Here is a 24,788-nt window from a genome sequence, read left to right as displayed (position 1 = left end):
ACTGCTCCAGTTGCTGCACCCACCAGGGCAGCCCGCGCTAACTCTGCCCACTCAGACTACACACACAGTGGTTGGAAGTGCTGGAAACACAGCATCAATGTAAAGTTGCTTGGTAATTGCTTGTTTTTGATACAGGGTCCCTGTGAATTGCAGCAACAGCCTTTGCTTATAGCTAGCCACATCTTCCCAAGTTGTAAACAGTGTGGAATTTCTTTTGCCCAAGTAGAATACAGTATACTTATCCAAAGTGCAGTTGTGTCAACTAATCTTTTGCTTTTTCTGCCCACATTCCAAAGGCAACAGATCATTTGGCCACATTCCTCCCATTTATCACTAGCAACAAGAACTTAACATTTGGCTCCTTGGAACATAAAAGTTACTGCCTCACATCTTAACAATAATAACGTATTTTATACCTGGAGAGGATAACTCAAATCTGACTTGCTACAATATTGAAAGCCAATGAAACTAGTATTGCTGCTTAGTTACATGCACAAAAGTTATAAATAAGTTCTGACAGTGTATAGTGAAGTGGTTCCTATATTCTTTGGATTAAGAGAGAGATACACTGATCAATTCAAAAAAAGCATTTATAAGAAGCTATAAGTTAGCTATTTTACCACATAGTGATACATCAATGTGTATCACATATAATGTAAAAAGAAAAAAAAAGTTCAATATTTTGATTGTTGTGCAAGCATAGTGACTATAAAGCTAGCACATGTGCAGTGGTGCTGAAGTGGAATGTTACGTGGCATGTGCGAAAATGGCAGATCAGACTTTGTCATCAATAAACTCAAAAATTTCCAAATGTCAACAAGTCACAGACGACACTGGCTGTATGAAGAAACAGAATGTTTGTGCAATGGAAAAAGTACTGGCTGGTCACTTGTACCAGTAAAAAATGTTGAAAAAATTCGTCTTTCATCTGAATGTAGTCCATGGATATCAACATACAAGACTAGCAAAGAGTTAAAAAAAAGGGAACAAATAATGATCTTGTATGTTCTTGAAACGAAGCTGACAATGTATGTAATTTAGGTTTTACACAAAATGAAACAAGAAGAAACAGATGCACTAATTATGCTACGGCAATGCTGGAGACCATGGAGGAAGAAACATTTTCTGCAAGGCACATTTTCAGTGAGGAGGCACCTTCCACATAAGTGACTAGGTTCATCAGCACAATATTTGAATATGGGGATAGAAAAGCCTTAATGTGTAAATTTAACATCAGCATAGCTCATCAAAAGTTCATTTTATCCATGTTTGACTATGGTTAGGAAACTGTGACAGTTTATAACAACAAAAGATAAATTAAAACACTTATTACTTTTTATCTGCTCCACAGCGTGTTTCAAAGGCTTACACATTTATTAACCATCTGGTGGATCAGTGGATCGCATTACATCAAAAAACATTAATGTAATACACTGATCCACCTGAATATGGGGGCAGAAGCACTCAAACCCCAGTTTTTAAGGGAGTTACTATTGAAATAAACATTCAGTTTGAGAAAGAAACCAAACAACATAATTCTTGCATATTGCATCTTCGTATGCAATTTCATTTCAGTCAATGTCAAATACCGGCTACTTACATTGCATCAAAATATTCAAAGACTACGAAGTAAAATTAATGAACTACTTATCTGCATTGATAACCCAGTTGACACAATCTTCCTCTCTGAATGTCAAATAACCACTGGCATAGATGTGTTATATGTTACAGGATTAGGTTAGCAACTGACTTTTGTAATAAAATGAGAAAGAAGAGATTGCCACATTCATCAGGAATTGCCATAAATTTAAGAACATACACAATCACAAATTTTGTGTAGAGCAGCATAAGGAAGCATGTGTGACAGAAGTAGAATTTCAAAAGAAATTCTTCATAATATTTAAGTGTATAATGAGCACCCACAAGTAACTATAACTTTTTCATAAATCACTTATTTAATACCAAATAAAACAACGAAATAGAGGTTGTTGTTGATTTCAATGTGAAGAAATGTTCCAGTAAAAAAGAATTGGGAACGATGGCCTTTGTAGTCTGGTCCCTTCAATCCCCACAAATCAACCAAAAAAGAATTTGTTACAGTCAGTAATACTATCATTCAACTTATTTCCTACTGTAAACTTCCCAACAACATGGGGGGGGGGGGGGGGGGGGGGGGGGGTATTTGCTCACCCACAGCAATTGATAATATCTTTTATAAAGATCTGATGAACAGAATAATATTACAAAAGCAATAGCCAATGGCCTCTCAGACCATGATATGAAGTTCCTTTTGTAGATGTTAATACTGAACAGGGTATAAAATCTATTAAACCTGAATTGAAGAAGATAGACAGGAAGGCACAAATTGATAATTTTAGGGCACTCCTTGAAGACATGAACTGGAGTGATGCACACAGTGGTCACGGCATGAATGAAAAACACAACACTTTTATTAATAAAGGATTCTTGCCTTGTTTGAATACTGTTTTCCCCCAAAACTAACCCACATTAGAGCAAAGCCTATAAAGAAGCCATGGATTACTCAAAGGATAAAGACATCTTGTGAAAATAAAATGAAACTGTATCTGTCAGTCAGAAGGAACTGATGTTGATGCTACAGCTCATTACAAGACATGCCACAAAATATTAAAGTCAGTAAAATAGACGTCAAAGCAAATGCATTACGAGAAAAAGACAATCACTTCAGATAACAAAATAAAGACAGTATGGGATATGGTGAAGGAGGAGACTGATAGAACCGGTTATGAAGAGGGGCAGATAGCTTTAAGAGTAAGACACAACGGTAACAGATGTGTGCAGCATTGAAAACTTTTCGTTAAGCATTTCAAAATTGCTACTGAAAATATAGGGTTGTCTGGTTCAGTAGATGCTGCCATGGACTACCTCACACCAATAAATTACAAACAACTTCAGTAATAATAATATTGTGAAAAGGAAGACTGCTATTCATCTCTCTCTCTCTCTCTCTCTCTCTCTCTCTCAGAAATCACACACACACACACACACACACAACCACTGTCTCTGGCTACTGAGGCTTAAAATATAACAACAAACAATAGCAGAAATTGACAGTGTTAAATTCTTGGGATCACAGCCTGATAAATTCAACTGGGAGGAGCATACCTCAGAACTGCTGAAGAACCTAAACAAATCTCTATTTGCAATGCGAATGTTGTCACATACAGGAAACATAAGAATAAAAAAGCAGGCATACTATGCTTACTTTCATTCAATTGTGAAATACAGGATTATTTTTTGGGTTCAGTCATCAAGCCAAGCTAAAGTTTTCCAGGTCCAGGAACAATTATTGGTGGTGTGAACTCAAGAACATCCCACTGAGGTCTGTTTAGGTAACTAGGGATATTAACAACTGCTTCCCAATATATTTATTCCTGAGTGAAACTTGTCATTAAAAATATAACTCTTTTTCAAATGAACTGCTCAGTTCATAGAGTCAATACTGGAAATACAAACCTCCACTAGATTTAAATTCACTTTCTTTGGTTCATAAAGGTGTTCATTTTTCAGGAACACACATTTTCAATAACTTGCCAGCAGTCATAAAAAGTTTAACTACTGATTAATTTTAATTTAAGGGGAGCCTAGAGGCTTTATTGGTGGCCAATTCCTACACCATTGATGAGTTTCTTAGTAGAACCAACTGATGTTTATAGGCTCCTAATAATATCAAATAACGTATTAGTACAATCTGACTTCTGTACAAATTCAGTGCAGCCATTAAAGCACTGTAAATGTATTGTAAAATGACTTTTCTATTTGATGATACAAGGCTACATAAATTATCAAATGCACCTCAGTGTCTTGAACATTTACGTGTTTTAAATGAAAATATCTTTAAGATTTTTTTGACTTATTCCATATTAATGAGGATGGTGGAGTCTGTGAGAGGTACATATGCATATTTGTTTTTCTTTGTAAATATTTACTGTTCATTCTTGTTTTTCTGACATGTTCATCAAGGAGAATCTCCTCCCCATTGATCTATTGGGATGAAAAGTACACCTAATCTAAACTACACTAACATGTCATGGGAGTAAATAAAAAGTGACAGAGCCAGATAACTGTCTTAATTCATCTTTTATTGCATCAAAAGTTAATGTGTTCTGTGTGATGTAGCACAAAAACTGCACTGCCCATTTTTCTACACAGTGCTAAATGCTTCAACACAGATTTACCTGGACATGCTTGAGCAATGGCTAACGCCACCACCTGATGTGGATTCCATGGATCTCATCTTTCACCAAGGTGGAGCAAACACCCCCCCCCCCCCCCAAATAATTGTATGGAAGTTCACTCATTTTTAAACTATTATCTTCCAAACAGATGGATTTGTAATGCTGGATGTGACAACAGTGTGTTCCTGTCCTGGCCAATTAGATCTCTCAATCTGAAACCCATGGATTTCTTTTTATAGAGTATGTGAAATCTTTGTGTATTGGCACCATTGCCAAAAGTAATTCCTGAACTCTAAATGCCAATTTCTCATGTGCTCACATTTGTGAGTCCACATATACTTCAAACTGTATGACATCAAATGGATTATCACCTGGATGATGTCCGTGTGGGCAAGGGAAGTCATGTGAAACATCTGTAAAGGAAGCATTTTTTAATTTTCTTTTACATTCTCTGTAATTCTTACTGCAGTATTGCTATGAATTAAATAGCTGTAGCCATTTGTAACTGCTATTGCCCTGTGTATGACCCAAGGACTGACTGAAAGGATATAAAACTCCTCACATTACTAAGGAACCAAATATCATAGAGCATAAGTGCAAGACCTTTTTTTTTATTTTGTCCGACAAGAATCGCAAAACTCAATCAACTTTGTTTTGTGGGAATGAACAAATTCTTATCTCTGTTCTGCAGCCAAGGCTGACTGAAAAATTTGTGTACTAGATTGATATGTTCAATTTGTTGAGGTCACTTTCAATATAGGGTCAGTTTTAGTCCAGATGCCTCTGTTCAAAACCTATCTCCATGCCATTTACTGTGAAACTATACAGTAGCTCTCCAGCTTTTGCCTTCCAGTAGGTGCATGAGAATGTCTGTAATAGAAGTTGCAGGCACTTCCAATGAGCGAATTGATTTTGATTAAATATGGCACAGCATACGAACAAAGTTCAAGGTTGTAAAAATGTTGGCCAGTGATATGCTATTACAAACAGTCCCTTAGTAATGCAAGCTGTTTACTCTTATTTTTGTCAGATCAATGGAGAACAGGAAAAATGAAGTAACTGACTTTTCCCATTTATACTTCATATGGCAGTACTATTAAGTGTAGATCCACGTAACACTTACCGGTGTACTCTCTTTTATACTGTGAGTAATGTGTATCCGAGTCTGTTCATCAAAAATCCGTGCATCCACAGTTTCAGTTGTTTTCACTGAGTCCTTCCCATCAGTCACCTGGAGCTGGAACAAGTAAAGAGACACCTTCTATTAAAGCTGACTGTTCATACACTTTTACAATTAAAAATTGATGTATGCTGCATAAAGTGAGGAATTCACATTGCTAAAGACATTAGAATTCAGAATCATAAACCTGTTTCAGGGGAAGAATCTTGGCCTGCAAGATGTGACCAGTCACAGAATCTGCAGTTACTGGTAGGAAGAGCACAGGGTGCAGTCAGCTGCAGATGGTGGCTCATATCTATGCAAACTGTGTGAGATTCTTTCTCATTTTGGGTGGCTACCTGAAATGGTAAAGACCATCAGCCTTGCTTGCAAGATGAAGGCAGAGTTCACCATCTGTAGCACTGTTGACAGGACCGACTTTGGAGATTAGTACAGAGCCAAGTGGAGGGTCTGAATCACAGGCTCAGATGGTTCTGCAACAGTGTAAACCGAACATTTCTCATCTTGTGCCATAGAGTGGTAGATTCTCGGGTTCCACTTAATAGGTCAATGGTCCACTACATACAGGAAGCAGCTACCCAGATAGAGGGGCTGCGTGGAGGGGACTGGGTAGTTTTTTAGGTTAACGGGGCTCAAGAAACCACAGAAACGGCACAATTCAAATCAGAGGAGGGCAAACACAGGGTGAGGGTAGACGTAGTCACATTTGGTACTGTAGTTGTAAATTGCCATAGCTATGTGTTGGGAAAGGCCCTAAGCTCCAAGCATTAATACAGTGGACTGAAACTCAAATAGTTATAGGTATGGAAAGCAGTCTAAAGCTGGAGATAAGTTCAGTCGAAATTCTTACAAAGGACCTAACTGTGTTCAGAAAAGATAGATTAAATGCAGTAGGTGGTGGAGAGTTTATTGCTATGAGAAGTAGTTTACCTTTTAGTGTAACTGAAATAGATAGTTCCGAAGACTTCAATCTACCCTTGATATCCTTTCAAAAATACATGTTTAAAGTTGGTGGTAAACAAAAACATCATCCAAAATTGTATTGAATGCTTTCTCAGAATTTTTTTTAACAATTACATTTCACAAGTGTAAATGGTTGCAAAAACAGATATTACCTCTCAGCAACAAATAATCCTGAGCAAACTGGGAGCATCATGATAGGTACAACACAAAAAGCTGCCAAATTTAAAAGAATGCAAAACCCCAAGACTAGCGAAGCTTTCCAGAAGCTCACAATTTAGGGTGATCTTCAACGTGGGAGGTTTTAACAGTTTCCACAACGAAACTCTGACTTGAAATCTGGCAGAAAATCCAAAGAGAATCTTGTCATATGCACAGTACACCAGCGGCAAAATGCAATCAATACCAATGGTAATGTTACGGATGACAGTGCCACTGGAGTAAAGTTACTAAACACCGTTATCCAAAATTCCTTCGCCAAAGAAGGTGATGTAAATATTCAAGAATTCGAATCAAGAACAACTGCCAACATGAGTTAACTTTGAGTAGATATCCTCAGACTAGTGAAGCAGGTTAAATCACTTTATAAAGGCAAGGCCTTCAGTCCAGATTGTATACCAGATAAATTCCTTTCAGAGTATGCTAATCCAATAGCTTTATACTTAGCAAACATATACCACTGTTTGCCCACCAAAAGACCCATAACTAGAAACTCGGAAGTTGCACAGGTCAAACCAATATTCAAGAAAAGAAATAAAAATTATTCGCTGAATTACACATCCATACCAGTAACATCGATTTACAGTAGGATTTTGAAGCATACACTGTCTTCAAACATTATAAATTACCTCGAAGAAAATGATTTATTGACAAATAGCCAACATGGATTCAGAAAATATCATTTTTGTGAAACACAAGTAGCTCTTTATTCTCACGAAGTAATGAGTGCTATCGACAGATGTCAAACTGATTCCAATTTCTAGATTCCATTCCTCGCAAGCAACTTCAAATCAAATTGCATGCCTACTGAGTATCATTTCAGTTGTGTGACTGGATTCCTGATTTCCTGTCAGAAAGGTCACAGTTTGTAGTAACTGACAGAAAACCATCGAGTAAAACAGAAGTAATATATGGCATTCCCCAAGGAAGTGTTGTACGCCCTCTGCTGTTCTTGATCTACATAAATGATTTAGGACACAATCTGGGCAGCCCTCTTAGATTGTTTGCAGATGATGCTGTCCTTTACCAACTTGAAAAGTCATCAGATGATAAGAATCAGTTGCAAAATGGTTAAACAAGATATGTGTATGGTGCAAAAAGTGGCAATTGAATCCAAGTAATGGAAAGTGTGAAGTCATCCACATAGAAACTGCTAAATTTTGATCACACGATAAATCACACAAATCTAATGGCCATGATTCAACTAAGTACTTAAGGATTAGAATTATGAATAAGTTAAATTAGAATGACTACACAGATAATGTTGTAGGGAAATGAACCAAAGACTACAATTTATTGGCAGAACACTTGGAAAATGAGACAGATCTATTAAACAGATGTCTGTCCTCTTCTGGAGTATTGCTGCATTGTGTGGGATCTGCTTCAGATAGAACTGACGGCAGACACCAAAAAAGTTCAAAGAAGGACAGCATGTTTTGTATTATTGTGAAATAGCGGACCGAGTGTCACGGACATGATAAGCAAATTGGGTTGGCAATCATAAAACAAAGCTGTTTTTCATCACAGCACGATCACCTCATCTCATGAAATTTCTATCACCAGCTTTCTCCTCTGAATGCGAAAATATTTTGTTGACACCCACCTACATAAGGAGAAATAAGATAAGACAGAAGTCACAAAGAAAGAGTTAAGTGTTTCTTTTTCCTGTGTGCTGTTCAAAAGTTGAATGATTGAGAAATAAGATGGGGATGGTTCGATGAACTCTCTGCCAGGCTCTTGATTGTGAATTGCAGAGTAATCAGGCACATTGACAGACCATCTGACCTGTGAAATTATAATGGAATCCATACAATTAAACACATGCATTCCTGACATTATTGCTCCATCTTCTAAAACCTCAAGAACATCATGTCAGCAACTTCTAATGCTATTGGTGTACCCTCTTCTGGGCTAAACTAGTCTAATTACAACAGTTTGTTGTGTGATATATAATTTTTAGTATGTAATAAGTGTGAGCAGTTTCATCACCATAACTTGTACTTTTATTTGTCTTTGCTCTTCTTCTTCCCAATTTATAATCTGATGCTTATGACACAGCAAGTGAGTGAGTGAGTGAGTGAGTGAGTGAGTGAGAGAGAGAGAGAGAGAGAGAGAGAGAGAGAGAAAGTGGAAAAATTGTATCTTTTTCGCTGTCACTGGAAATTAGTATGGAGTGTAATGGTTTCTAGAGACAACGTTAGTATAAGTTCACTGTGTACTATAATGTCTTTCCCTCACTATAATTGTTACTTGGTCAGATACAGTCTTTCCCCTCTTTAGGATGAAAACGGAATACAACAACCTGCCAAAAGAATATTTGTTGTTTCTGCAAGATGTACTTAAATAAATACAGCATCATATAAGAAAAAGATGCATCAGGAATCTTTAAGTGAGCATGTCAATTAATCATCAACATCTACAGCTACATCTACATATACACTCCGTTAGCCGCCAAGCAGTGTGTGGCGGAGGGCACAATTCGCGCCAAAGTCATATTTCCCTCCTTCTGTTTCACTAGTGGATCGCGCGAGGGAAAAACAACTGTCTGAATGCCTCAGTATGAGCTCTTATTTCCCTTATCTTTGAATGGAGATCAAGTTGGTGGTAATAATATATGCTCTACATCCTCAGTGAAGATCGGATTTCGGAATTTAGTGAGCAGCCACTTCTGTTTAGAGCACTGTCTATCTGCAAGTGTGTCCACTTCAAACATTCTATGGAATTTGTAACGCTCTCGCGATGGCTAAATGTACCAGTCATGAATCTTGCTGCTCTTCTTTGGACCTTCCCAATCTCTTGAATCAAATCCAACTAGTAAGGTTCCCATACAGATGAACAATACTCCAAGACTGGACGAACTAACATATTGTAAGCTATTTCCTTTGTTGAAGTACTGCATCGCTTCAGGATTCTACCAATAAACCACAATCTAGAGTTTGCCTTACCCGTTACTTGTGTAATCTGATCATTCCATTTGAGATCATTTCGAATAGTCACACCCAGATACCGCTTCCAAAGACTGGGCATTTATTTTGTACTCGTACATTAATGGGGATTTTCGCCTTGTTATACGCAGTAGGTTACACTTACTGATGTTGAGAGATAACTGCCAGTCATTATACCAAGCATTTATTTTCTGCAAATCCTCATTGATCTGTTCACAACTTTCGTGTGATACTACTTTCCAGTAGACTACAGCATGATCGGCAAACAGTCTAAGGCCGCTGTCAATACCATCAACCAGATCGTTTATGTAAATTGTAAATAGGACCTATTACGCTGCCCTGGGGCACACCTGAAGTTACGCTTGTTTCTGTTGAAGTCACCCCATTCAGGACGACATACTGCTCCCTGTCTGTTAGAAAACTTTCTATCCAACCACATATGTCATCGGATAGACCGTAAGCGCGCACTTTATGTAGCAAGCGACAGTGCGGAACTGAGCTGAACACCTTTCTAAAGTCAAGAAATATGGTATCAACCTGGGAGCCGGTATCTAAAGTCTGTTGTATATCATGTACAAAGAGGGCCAGCTGTATCTCGCATGACCGCTGTTTCCTAAAAGCGTGCTGGTTTCTGCAGATGAGCTTCTCAGTGTCTGGAAAGGTCATTATGTCCGAACACAAAATATGTTCCAACAAATCGATGTCAGTGAAATTTGGTCGGTAATTGTGTGCATCCGATTTTCTACCATTTTTATAGGTTGCTATGACCTGGGCTTTCTTCCAGTCCTGTGGAAGTTTCTGTTGTTCCAATGATCTCTGATAGATGATGGATAAGAATGGTGCTATATTTGTAGCATAGTCAACATAAAATCTTATGGGGATACCGTCTGGGCCAGATGCCTTCCTGGTGTCTAAGAATCTTAACTGTTTTGCAATCCCAGATACACTAAACACTACGTCAGCCACCCTTTCGTTTGTTTGATAATTGAAAGGGGGAATGGTGCTGCAGTCTTCTACCGTAAACGTGTTTTTGAAATCTAGGTTTAGAATTTCGAGCTTCTGTTAATCATCATCAGTTACATTACCCGTACTGTCAGCGAGAGAAGGTATTGAATTACTTGTACCGTTCATAGATTTTACGTGCTACCAAAATTTTATAGCATTATTTTTAGAATCTGCAGATAAAAAAATTGCTTTCAAATTCGTTAAAAGAATCTCTCATTGTCCTTCTGACAGCTGCTTTCATTTCACATATTTCTGTTTCTCAGCGAGGCAGTAACTACATTTAAAACGACTGTGCAAAATTCTCTGCTTCCTCAGCAACTTCCTAATATGTTTGTTGTACCAAGGTGGATTCTTTCCCTCCCCTATACTTTTGCTAGGCACATACTTCTCTAGCACATGGTAGGCAATACCTTTAAATTCCGATCAAAGATGCTCAAATCTTTGTGTCCCGCGGTGAATGCTTGGAGCTGACTATTAAGATATTCATTAATGACACTTTTATTTGCATTCCCAAACAAGAAAACTCTACACTGCTTCTTTTTTCTTTTTTTTTTTTTTTTTTGCAACTTCCACTGACATAGAAGCCACAATGACATTATGGTCACTAATACCTTCTTCTAGATTAACTTCCTCAAAAAGATCAGGTCTGTTTGTCACCAAGATATCTAATATGTTCCCATCTCGAATTGGTTTTCTAACCAATTGCGCTTCTAGAATAACTTTACACCAATCTTTGCTTCTGCCCCTGTGATAAACATGTAATTTTCCCAGTCAATGGATGCTAGATTAAAGTCTCTACCTATAACTAATGGATAATTTGGATACTTACTTCCTATGTACTCAAGACTTTCCCTGAATTGTTCTGCAATGTTTGTTGCGGATGCTGGTGGTCTATGAAAACGTCCTAATACAATGGTCAATCCTTGTCTGATTGACAGTTTTATCCAGACTATTTCACAGTCCGACCCAGTATCGATCTCAACTGCATTTAAACAGCTTTTAACTGCAATGAACACACCACCTCCCACAGCATAAGTCCTATCCTTCCTAAACATTGTCCAATCCGAGTTCAAAATTTCACTCCTTTTTATGTCTGGTTTCAACCAGCTTTTGGTACCTAATACAATATTGGCATTGCTACTGTTTATTTCGGAGATTAACTCAGGGGTCTTGCTACAGACATTTCGACAATTTACTAACACGAGATTAAGCATATTTAAATCCTTTGGAATGACCTTTTAGGTGAACTAACAATTTTTACAGTTGGCACACCCACACTGATAATGTGCTGGCACCATGTAAAATTTTGTTACATCCAACAATGCAAGACATACTAGTGACCTTTCTTTCCAATACCAGCACATCAGGCTCAATCATTAGCCAGTACATGTATAACCATACAAAAAAGCAAAGCACTCAAAGACATAGTCAGATATCAATGATACTTACTACACATATATGCCACTGGCAGGTATGTAAATGATTACAGCTGCATTTCTCTCTGACAGGTATAACAACCACCACAGTGCATTAGTGTCATTCATTTCAGTGTTGTTAGCAGGTATAGTAGAAAACATAAAGGTCATGAACAGCATCGGATATTGAGTGATCACTGTGAAGGACATGAAGAGGCCCAACACTACATTGGTCACACACTATTGGCAGTCAGAATAGGATATTAATGTCTCATTTGTGGGCTGCCTTTAACACCACAACACAAATGACTGCATTTGGAACTGTGACCTGGAAGCGTAGAAAGCTGATGAATGGCATAGCATTGTGCTCAGCACTGAATCGTGGTTTTGCACTACCCCAGGTGACAACTGTAGGTGAGTGCTGTAGTGGTTTGGGGAGAGGTCCTTTTCATCAAATGTTCTGAAGAGGCTCACGTGATGTTACTACTGGCGTCATGATATGGGGAGCCATTGGGTGTGACTTTAGTTTGTGGCTGGTAGTGATTGAGGAATCTCTGATGGCACAATGGTACATCACATACATCCTGCATCCTCATTTGTTAACTCTCAAGCAACAGTATCGTCGCACAATTTTTCAACAGGGTAATACTCATCCACAGATTATAGACATCTCTAAGAGCTCTCTGTGTGATGTTGACGTATTACCATCGCCAGCAAGATAACCATACCTGTCACCGACAAAACATGTGAGGGACCAGCTCAGATATCAACTCCCGCCCAGTGTCAATACTCAAGATATCAAGCACTAGTTACAGCAGGGTGAGTTCATCTCAAATTATACAGGTCATGTCAACTCGAGGTCATGAATTTCTCTGGTAAAAATATATATTAGACCTCTATATCAAAAGTGTTAAGAAATACAGTATTTTCATTTTGTCTTAATTTTTGTAAACGTTACGGCCCTTTGAAAAATATATGTTTTACAATTAACTCTTAAAAGGCTTGGTGTTGCCATGCCAATTCACTGATTATCAATTCTTTCACCTCTGACAATGTCTGTTAATGTAAAAAATACTGAGCTGCATTGTAGTTACGAATCCACGTTAAATTGTAGGTCTCCTTATATCAGCTGAAAGGTGCAAAACTGATTACCTAAGTACCAATGGCAACTAAAATGAAATAGTGTTTTATCCCAAAGAAGAACTTAAATCCTCAGCTCTGAGCACGAGTAAGCCGAGGAACTGTGGTTCAGGTTTACAGAAATAGTTGACCACATACGAAACTCCAGATAATAACATCAACAACATCGGAAAAGATAGATTGCTTCTTCTTCTTCTTATACTGGCCACACAATCAACTGCCGACGCTTGGCCTCACTCATTCCAGCATTCCACACCTTCCTGTCAGCTGCATCTTCATATCCCAAACCCATTATATGCATGTCTCCCATGGTATTATCCTTTCATCTCGTTCTTGGTCATCCTAGTGGTCTCATTCCTTCAGCTTCTCCACACTGCCTTTATTACCATGGTCTCCCCTCTCCTCTTCACAGGTCAGTACCACCTGAGTCTTTTAGTTTTCACTGGTTACAATGTCGGGTAATGAGCATAATCATCTTGAGTTCTCTGTTTTTCCTTATTCTCCATTATTCTTTTTTTTTTTTTCACTGGTCTGTATATTTTTCTCAGTACTTTATTTTCAAAAGTGATGAGCTTTTTCTCTGTTTTTTGTCAGGGCCCATGTCTTGCTAGCATAGCACATTACTGGTTTGATGATGGTCTGATATATTCAGATTTTTGCCTGCCTGAATAGCAGCTTAGATCTTATAATGTTATGTATAGTTCCTAGACACATTCCCCAGCTTAAATTCTCATTATTATCTCCTGTTATAGAAGGTTTTGTTGGTTGATGTTGACACCAAGGTATGTGAATGCATCTGTCTTCTATGTTGTTCATTTCCTGATTGTCAGATGGTTTGGTCCTAATGGAGATCTGCTTCAGATTACCAGGAACTTTGTTTCATTTCCATTTATACTTAGAACTATTTTCACCGGATCACCACAATATAATCCACGAAAGCCAGAACATTTATCTTTTTCCCTATGGTGACTCATGCACATTATTGTGTTACTCTCCTCTGGATGTTGTTAAGTGCCAAATTGAACAGGGTTGGTGGTATATCTCCCTATTTCACTCCTGTTTTTACCTCAAATGTTTCTGAGTACTCCCCCTGTACCTTCACTCTACACTTTGATTCCATCACACACATTTTATTAGCTTTATCAGCTTGTCCAGCATCCCACACTCTGTGATTATCCTCCACATCTCTTCTCTCACTATGCTGTCATATGCTTTGTTGAAGTCTATATACATACAGAAGGTATCTTGACTTATCTAGCATTTGTCTTAGTGTGAATATTTGCTCAACTGTTGACTTACCCTTTCTGAACCTCACTTGTGCTGTGCCTAATGTTTCTTCAGTGCATGTGTTGAGCCTCTTCAGTATGATTCTTGACATTATTTTATAGCACATGCATAGCAGTGATATTCTACTATAGTTCTGTGACAACATTTTGTTTCCCTTCTTGTATATGAAACATACAGCAGCAGTTTTCCATTCCTCCAGCATTACTTCTTGCCTCCTCACCTCTTTTATCAATTTGGCTAGCCATTCATATGTCTTGTCTCCCCTTCTTTGATTATCTCTGCTGATATCATATCTATGCCTGGGGTCATCTCATTTTTCAGCCTTTTTATTGCCTCCTCCACTTCCATTAGAGTTGGTTCTTTGACAAATGGTTGTACATTCTGGTTCTTTTCTGGCCTGTTTTCATTGTCTTAGTTGTCTACCAGTGTCGTTCAGCAGTTCTTTGAAGTATCTTCTCCAGTTCTCTAGATTCGTTTCATTTGCAGTGAACGGTTTTCCATTCTCATCCTTCATTATCACAGGCTTAGCTTTGTTCTCATTTTTATAACTTCTCATTGTCCTGTAAAACTGTTTACTAACGTTCTGAATGTAGTCCTCCTCTGCCTTCTCTATCTTTTTATTTATGAATGATCTTTTCTGTTGCCTGATTGTTCTCGCCACTTATCTCATGGCTGTCCTGAATTTTATTGGGTTCTCATATTTGTCTTTGCTTATCATTGCCAGCTGTCTTCCTGGCCTGAACTGCTTTCCTACATGTTTCACTGAACCATGGTTTGTGCCTGATATTGCTATTATTGTTATCTCCTAATAGTTCCTGTGCTTTCTTCTTTATAGCTGTAGTTATCTTGTTCCACTCTGTATCCGTATTTTCACCTTCTTTCCTGTTGCTTTCATTCTCTAATTCGTGAAACTACTTCTGAGCTTAATCTTAAACTGCTTAATCACTTCCTCTTCTTTTAGCCTACTCACATCTACTCTTCGTGTTCTTTTGCCACTGTTGCTCATACTTGGTTGTTTTGATAATGATTCTTTCGTCTTTACAAGCACAAGAGAATGGTCTAATCCAATATTAGCCCCTCTCACTGTCCTAACATCCGTTGCTGCCTTTTTATGTTTTTCCTCTATTAACACATGAGGGAATGGTACAAGACTAACCCAAAGAACATCCAAACTGGAAGACCCAAAGACAACTTAAGTTTAAATTGTCTAGGATTTGCTGATGACCTTGCTCTCTTGTCCAACAGTATTCAGGAAACCAAACAACAAGTTATCTCACTACAGGAAATAGCACAGAAAGTTGGTCTTGGAATATACTTTGAAAAAACAGTCATCATGTTGACTGACCCACCACTCGTAAACAAAATTTCCATAGGAAACCAAGAAATCAAAATTGTAGAAATTGTAGATAAATTTAAATATCTGGGAGAAATCATAACATAGAACCTCAATGAAAAGCCAACCTGGCCAACACAAAGAGCCTGTCAATAGCGACAAAATTAAAACACTACAAAACAGCCACTCAACCAGATATAACATACACAAGTGAAACCATCTTCAAAACAACTAACACTGCACAAATAGACAAAATACTCAAAATAGAGAGATGAATCATCAGAATGCGCATCAACAAATCGTACCAGAAAGATGGACACTGGAGACTAGCTACAAATGAAACAGTCAACAAGGAAATAGAACTGGTAATGAGTACAATCGGGAAAAAACACATTTCACTTTTTGGACATCTAATCAGGACACCAGAGAACAGGATCATCAGGAGAATAATAGAAAAATTGTGAAATAGTAAGTGCAACATTAAATGAATTACAGAAATCAAGGAAGATATGGATGAGCTACAGATTACAATGGAAGACCTAAGAAACAAAACTGACAAAATCAGGAAACTCACAGACAAACAAAACAGACTGCAAGTGAGAATCAACAAACAGACAATAAGAAGAGTGATTTCCGATGAAGAAAGAAGGTTGAGATCTGAGAGAATCAAGAAGTACTGGGCTGACAGGAAAATGAAAAATTCTTTGTATAGAGTGGTGCAATGAAGGACATAAAACGTAAATAATAAATTATTATTAATAATAATAACAACACATGGTCTTTTTGGTTCCTAGATAGCCCAACCAGTGAGGTCTATGTTACTTTATGTTATGTCTCTACAGGGAAATGATGCACTGTCAATTAACATGTTTCTAGCTGTGGCGAAGTTGATGAGCCACACCTGGAAGGAAGATAGAATTGCATCCGGTCCCAAGCCTGGATAAAGTGGAGGAGTTAATCATTGGACTAATCATTCAACATTGTAAAAAATTAGAGGGTTCCTACACACTCACACCCTGCCTTGTATTGGAATGGATGTCATAGAAAACAAAACAATCCTACAAATAAAGGACTACAAATAGGAACATGGAATGTAAGAACACCACAAACACTACACGCTGCACGACAGACAAAGATACTTGATGAAGAACTAACAGAGTACAAGATGGATATTACAATCCTGCAGGAGGGAGATGGCCTGGACAAGGCATACACAGAACGAAAACTGTACAGTCATATACAGTGCAAACAAACATGGTCATCATGTATTTGGGACAGTATTTCCACTACATAATAAAATAACGCTCAATTTGATGACACGACAATACGTCAATGAAGAGATATCCTATATCAGGATCAGGGGTACATATAGAAACATCTCAGAAAGTTTCCATGACACAACTGAGGACAAATTCTATGAAACATTAGGCCAGATGTGCTCCAGATTACCACAATATGACATCAAAATTGCACTGGGAGACTTAAATGCCTAAATAAGGACAAGAACACCAATGGCAACCATATATACCCGTGTTCAACTTGCACACTGAAATAAATGATAAAGACAGATTGCTAATTACTGTAAAGAAGACATGTTAAGTTGCATAAGATACGCACAATTAAAAGACACTTACATAAAGCTTTCAGGCCCAGTCTTCATCAGCAAAATAGAAACACACACCATCCACACGCACAGGCAAACACACCTCATGCAAACATGACCGCAAACTCTGGCAGCTCAGGCCACAATGCATGTATCATCTGGGATGCAAGCAGCAATCTGGAGAGGGCGGGGAAGGGAAGGGGTAGTAGTGTATTGATGGGAGGAGAGACAAACGCAGTCTGGAGGTGTGTGCAGGGACTAGAATGACAACAGGCACAGCGTCAGGAGGTTGTCGGGCAGAGAAATGGGTAAAAAGGAGTGAAAAATGAGAAGAGCGTGGAAAGATGGGCAGATGCATTGGCAGAGGATGGCAAACAGAGGTTTGCAGATGAAAATGGAAAGATGATGATAGGACACTGGGGGGTGGAAACTGTTGGGTGGACGGTGTGGGGACGGTATGTTACCTGATGTTGAGGCAAGGATAATTATAGGGGCAGAGAATGTGTTGCAAGTATAGTTACCACTTGTGCAGTGGTGGAGGGAAGGATCCATATGGCTATGGTAGTGAAGCAGCCATTGAAATCTAGCTTGTTATGCTCAGCTGCGTGTTGTGCCACAGGGTGATCTACTCTGCTCTTGGCCACAGTTTGGTGGTGGCCATTCATACTGGTGGACAGCTGATTGGTAGTCATACCAACATAAAAGGCTGTGCAATGATTGCAGCAGAGCTGGTAAATGACAGGGCTGCTGTCACAGACAGCCTGGCCCTTGAACGGGTAGGATAAACCTGTGACAGAGCCAGAATAGAAAGTCCTGGGTAGGTGGATTGGGCAGGTCCTGCACTTCTGTCTTTCACAGGAATATGATCCTTGTGGCAAGGGGTTGGTATTGGGAGTGGCATAGGAATGGACTAGAATGTTGCGGAGGTTGGGTGGGCAATGGGAACACCTCATTAGGAAAGGTGGGAAGGTAGTATGTCACTCATCTCATGGCATGATGGTAGGTAATCAAACCCCTGCTTAAGGATGTGGTTAACTAGTTCCAGTCTGGGATGGTACTGGGTAACGATGGGGGCACTCCTTTGCGACTGGGTGTTGGGAGTGGTGGGAGAATTGGGGGTGTGAGAGGAAACAACATGGGGGATCTGTTTGTGGACTAGGTCTGGGAGATAGTGCCTATTTGTGAAGTCCCTCAAAATACTGAGCAAGGGAGCTTCTGCCACTGTAAATATGCCATCCTCCAGTGGCCAGGATGTATGGTAGGGATTTTTTAGTATGAAAGGGATGACAGCTGTTGAAATGCAGGTACTGTTGGTGGTTGGTAGGTTTAATGTGGATGGAGGTGTGGATGGATCCTTCAGAAAGGAGGTCTGCATCTAGGAAGGTGGCACTCTGGGTTGAGGAGGACCAGGTGAAGTGGATGGGAGTGAAGGTGTTGAGGTTGTGAAGGAATGACAATTTTTTAGTATGAAAGGGATGACAGCTGTTGAAATGCAGGTACTGTTGGTGGTTGGTAGGTTTAATGTGGATGGAGGTGTGGATGGATCCTTCAGAAAGGAGGTCTGCATATAGGAAGGTGGCACTCTGGGTTGAGGAGGACCAGGTGAAGTGGATGGGAGTGAAGGTGTTGAGGTTGAGAAGGAATGACAATGAGGTATCTTGGCCCTGAGTCCAGATCATTAAGATATCATCAATGAACATGAACCAGATTAAGGGTTTGGTGTTTTGGGAGGCTAGGCAGGACTTCTCTAGATACTTGAATTTCTTCTTTTGAGACAAAAACAAATTGGATTCCACAGATATTATTTGTACAGTATTTAAACAAATCAGTCGTTATCAAAATCTGGACCTCAGTTGGCCTTTGAAGGCCTGCTCTTGCTGCCAGACACATTACAGTTCCTCCAAATCCATCACAGGGAGATTTTCCATGGCTTGTAGCAAAAAAGTACCATTCACCTGAGATTCCAGTCATTTTTATGCTGGTAAAGCTTCAGAAAATTTTTCAAGTTGTACTGTGTTGCTGCCCATCACCAAAGCAGTAAATGTATGATCTATTAACTTCATTAAGAAAGCATGTGCAGTGATTGCATCACATTTCAGGCTGTTGCCTGATGCTGTTGATGTCCAAGTTATTTCTGAAATACACAACAAGTGGGCGTAAAGTTGTTTGGCTGTTATGCCAATGAAAACCTTGAGCTGCATCTTGGACAATGAATGAATAATTTTCAGCAAAATCCATTAATATGATTAGTTCAGCTGGCTTCATGCTTTCTTTTATGCACTTTAAGTGTTTGCTTTGTTGTTTTGCAATATAATGGTGAGTGGAAAGTTTGTCAATTTTCGAAATCAGATCTTCAATAAAATCCTCAATGGTCATATGCTTGGTTTTTAATGTGTGTCTATCAATGTGCAACCACTGTTTGAACTCGACAGTATCATCTGGTTCACTGTCTTCAAAGCTGCTTTCTAAAAACTGCTGCAGAAGTTCCTTCCCCGGACAAGATTTCATCCCGATGGAGCATGCAGTCTTTGGATTCCAAATCAAACATTGTTCTAGCAATCTTCTTTAATTGGACAGCTTCCAAGCATCAATTTTACATTTTGGTCAATAAAAAAATTTGAAAAATCCCATTCCAAGCCCATGAAGAAGTCGATAGGCTGCAAACATTTCATTCAAATTATTCAGAAGTTGCTACTCACCATATAGTGGAGATGCTGAGTTGCAGATAAGCACAACAAAAAGACTCTTAAAGCTTTCAACACACACACACACACACACACACACACACACACACACACACACACATAAGAGTCTTTTTGTTGAGCCTATCTGCGACTCAGCATCTCCGCTATATGGTGAGTAGTAACTTTCCTTTTCACCCATCCTGGATTTTCCATTGTTTGAAATTATTTTCAGAAGGTATTTTTGCATCAAAATTTTCTTTCCCTCTATTCTAATTGATACACGCTCCTTTTTACCTGGCAAAATTTGGCTAAATTTTCATTATGAAGAAAGGTTACCATTCTTACTTTTATTTCATCTGAAATCTTCTTGCCACATTTGTTCTTTGGCACAGCTAATACACCATTTTCTGACATTAAATTCCTAGCTGCTTTTATCGTTCTTTATGAAATGCCTATTCTAGCATTTTCTCTTTTATAGTCCAGCTTTGAAGTACTAATGTCACAATTTGCAATTTTTGAGGCTGCCTTGACAATTGCAACTTTTCTTTCAATTCTTTAATCAGCTGCTTATAGTATTCACAATCAGGACATACCTTGCTTGTACTAGGTGTCTGAAAACCTTTTGGGTCGAAGCCTTCAGCAGCAGCAATGTTATTCACAATTGCTTCTTGAGTTTTGCTTATTTTTCGTTTTGCGAAACCTTTGGCATCACTTGTTGCTACCCTCTGAAATTTCAGAAGGGAGACACAAAAGGAGTTGCATCGACTGATTCTGCTGGTTTAACTCTGGTTCATCGTCTGACTGGGATGAAGATGACAGATTTTTCTGCTTTTCTTGCTGAAAATATTTTTCTACATGTTGTACAGAACTGGCCAGATTTCACACTGCTCTCTGTTGTAGCTTCCAGTTGTTTTGCTGTTTCTATATTAACAATTTTACAGATTATTATTATTATTATTATTATTATTATTATTTTTTTTTTTTTTTTTTTTTTTTTTCTCTCCCCTTGAGGGTTACAACAGAATCTTTGTAGAAATTCACACTTGTCCAAAAGTACTGCTTTGTGATGAAACATATTTGTGCATTTTCAGTAAGGCATATTTCACTTCTTTGGTTTAGTAACTCTTGTTGTTCTACTGAAAATTGTTTCATATGTTTTAAGCCTTGTTGATGTGTATATGTTTTCAGATGACATCCAGAATTATCTGCAAGGCCATGCTACAAGGCACTGAAATGTCTTTGATATCCAGTAAACTACAATTCAGTTTTTACTTCCAATTGCCTTTTCTATCAATATTTGATAATGTAAAAGTTCTGTATATTTCCAACTGAAAAAAAATAAGCAGTCATAGACAGTGGAAACTTTCGTATGGCATTTGGGTACAGAACAGAAAAAAATTTAAATGACCAGATAAACATTTCTAAAAGTCAGACACCTTGAAATAATTTGCACTTGCAGAAAAACACATTTGTGTGGTAACGACAACAGACTTTGCATCATTTAAAAAAGCACACATTAAATCCAAACATTCACTACACAACAGTGTGCTTCAGAATCATTGCTGAAGCAGTTTTTAAACTCCATTGTTGTCACTAAACTTGTCTGTCTCAAAAATAAAAACAACTTCTCCTGATCAAATTAAGTGAGCTCTTTTCAATGGCGTCAATAAAAATCAGATCTGAGTAATGTTTTTTGAGATATGACCTCTTGAAAAATGGGCCAAAATTGACTAATTAAATTTTTTTAGTAGACTTTACATAACTTAGTTGTTAATTGAGCAATCCAGGTGCCACTTGCAGAGCTTTTTGACATGCTGACAGGCTGCAGGTGCATATAGAATCAGTTTCAGAAAGTTATTCTTTCAGTAGATACAAGATGATAAAGTATGGTCAAGATCTGTTATGACAAGATGTATGACCCACTTTGAAAGCATATTTATGATGAATTTACAATAATTTGACTTTTAGTTGTACAACTAAGCTATTGTACCCAAAATTTGTACAGGATCACTAAGTTTCAGTATGGCAGGTCTGTTAGATACTGAGTAATGGTAAAACAAAGTTGATGATTTACTCCTTTAAGATGCAATGTCAAAAAACTAACCTTTACAAAAGGGTAGCCAGTGGTCCAACCATACTACTTATGGAGCTGTAATTTGGGGTGCTTCATGTAAGTTCTGTATGTACATCACTGTAAAAATTTACTCAGTATTAGAGAGGGTAAAGTGGGGACCCCTAGGAGAGTTAACATGGAATGACCCTAGTGGGTTTGGAGGGTGAAGGGCGTTGGGAAAGGTAGTGTTCAATAGCAGTACAACCAAGGGCATGAGGGATGTTGGTGTATAGGGAGACGGCATCAACAGTGACTTACAGGGATTGAGGAGGTAATGGGGCAGGGATGGTGGAGAAAAAGTGAAGGATATGGTTGGTGGCTTTGACGTGTGAGGCTTGATTACGGACAATTGGTTGGAGGTGTTGGTCAATGAGGGCCAAAATTCTTTCATTAGGGGCACAATAACCAGCCACAACTGGGTATCCAGGATTGTTGTGTTTGTGCACTTTTGGGAGCATGTAGAAGGTGGATGTGCAGAATTTCATAGGTGTGAGTGGAGAAATGAATTCAGGTTAGCGGTTCTGGGAAGGGCCTAAGCAGGTTGGAATTCTAGAATGGGATCACTCTGATAGAGTTAATAGGTGGAGGAGTCATAATAATTGGCAGAGGTATTCTGCCATGAACTCACTGTGATTCAGAACAAAAGTGGTGGAACCTTTGTCAGCAGGTAGGATGAGTAGGTCAGGATTTGCTTGAGGTTGTGTATAGCTATTCTTTCTTCTTCTGAAAGGTTGGTGTTCTGTGGAAGGGACTTGGGGAAGAATAGTGAGGCTAAGTTGAAGGTAAGGAATTCCTTGAAGGTGACCAGCAGGTGGCTAGGTGGAAGAGGGGGAGGATCACAATTGGATGGTGGTATGAAGTGGAAAAGGCAGGGTTCAATGCTGGAATTACGTTGATTTTGGTTGAAGGGATTGGCAGCAAAGAAGCACTTCCAATGCAGGAATCAGAAGAAGGCCTTCACAAACAGGCACTATATCCCAGACTTAGTCCGCAAACATATCTCCCATGCCATTTCCCCTTACACCACAATCCTCCCAAGACCCCCAAGAACTGGCCACAAAGGAGTGCCCCCTTTGTCACCCAGTACCACCCCGGAGTGGAACAACTGAACCACATCCTTTGCACAAGCTTTGATTACCTATCAACATGCCCTGAAACACAGGACACCCTACCTGAGATCCTTTCCACCCCTCCTAAAGTGGTGATCTGTTGTCCACGCAACCTCCACAACATTCTAGCTCATCTCTACGTCATTACAAATCCCAACACTTTGCCACAAGGATCATATTCCAGTGGAAGAATCAGGTGCAAGACCTGCCCAATCCACCCACTCAGCAATTTGTATTCTAGCCCTGTCACAGGTTCATCCTATCCATCAGCGGCCAGGCTACCTGTGAAAGCAGCCCTGTCATTTGCCAGCTCTGCTGCAATCATTGCACAACTTTTTATATTGGTATGACTACCAACCAACTGTCCACCAGGATGAATGGTCACTGCCAAACTATGGCCAAGAGCAAAGTAAACCACCCTGTGGCACAATATGCAACTGAACATAAAATGCTTGATTTCAATGCCTGCTTCACCACCCAAGTCATCTGGAACCTCCCCTCTGAACTCCACAGCTCCATAGATGGGAGTTATCCTTACAACACATTCTCCACTCCCATAATTATCCCAGCCTCAACCTATAATAACATACTGTTCCCACAGCCTCTGCCCTATAAACTGCTCCCCGTTCTTGTCTCCCAGCCTCTCTGTTTGCCACCCTCTGCCAATGCACCTACTCATCTTTCCCTGCTTCTCTCCCTTTTTTGCCACCTCCCTGCCCCACAAACTCCTGATGTTGCATCTGGTGGCATTCTAGTTTCTGCTTACTCCACCTGACAGCATTCGTCTGCCCCCAACCCTTACATTACTATCCCTTCCCTTCCTCATTCCTTCCAGATTGCTGCTTGCGTCCCAAGTGATAGTTGCATTCTGGTCCAAGCTGCCAGAGTTGGCATTCATGTCTACATGAGGTGTGCTTGCTTCTGTGTATGAATGATGTGTGATTCTCCTTTGATAGTTGCATTCTGGTCCAAGCTGCCAGAGTTGGCATTCATGTCTACATGAGGTGTGCTTGCTTCTGTGTATGAATGATGTGTGATTCTCCTTTGCTGATGAAAGTTGTGGCCTGAACTCTATGTAAGTGTCTTCTAATTAAGCTTGTCTGTATTTGTCTGTAACTTAACATTTCTTCTTTATGGTAAGTGAAAATCTATCTTTTTCTACATTGTTGAGCACATACTGGATAGGTGTAAGGTAGTAGAACAGTTCATGATGGAACGGAACCTCTCTGGCATAGTCTCTCTAAAGAAACAGAACTTCTGCACAATACCTGTGCAACAAAGCACAGGTCTCAACAAAGAGGTGTTTCTCTTGTCCAAAGGCCAATGCACAAAGCTTTCATTGACTACTGTAGCAGAATCTTATTGTAAAAACTCTCACAAAACGCATAGAAATTCTGGTCATATGAAAATGTTATTACTGGCACCAAAGTCAAGTGCCCAGTCACTCATAGATGACACAAGAAATGATACTGAGGGTGACAAAGCAAAAGCAAAACTGTGAAACTCCATTTTCAAACTTTCCTTTGCAAAGAAAGATACAGGAGTACTGCTGAAGTTTAATTCTTGTATCACTGTAAA

At 39.1% G+C, this 24,788-nt stretch overlaps 1 protein-coding gene across 1 annotated transcript in view; it reads right to left on the bottom strand.

The window, feature by feature from the left end:
- LOC126260657 (centromere-associated protein E-like) overlaps positions 1 to 24,788 on the bottom strand; it is a 577,712-nt gene that overhangs the window by 357,179 nt on the left and 195,745 nt on the right. Inside the window, exon 9 of the mRNA XM_049957993.1 lies at positions 5,341 to 5,454. Coding sequence (XP_049813950.1) covers positions 5,341 to 5,454 — 114 coding nt within the window. The remainder of the gene's footprint in view (positions 1 to 5,340; positions 5,455 to 24,788) is intronic.

This window comes from Schistocerca nitens, chromosome 5 (genome assembly GCF_023898315.1).
Source record: "Schistocerca nitens isolate TAMUIC-IGC-003100 chromosome 5, iqSchNite1.1, whole genome shotgun sequence".
Taxonomy (NCBI): Eukaryota; Metazoa; Arthropoda; class Insecta; order Orthoptera; family Acrididae; genus Schistocerca; species Schistocerca nitens.
The sequence above is the reverse complement of the archived record's forward strand: the minus strand, read 5'-3'. Positions and strand labels throughout refer to the sequence as shown.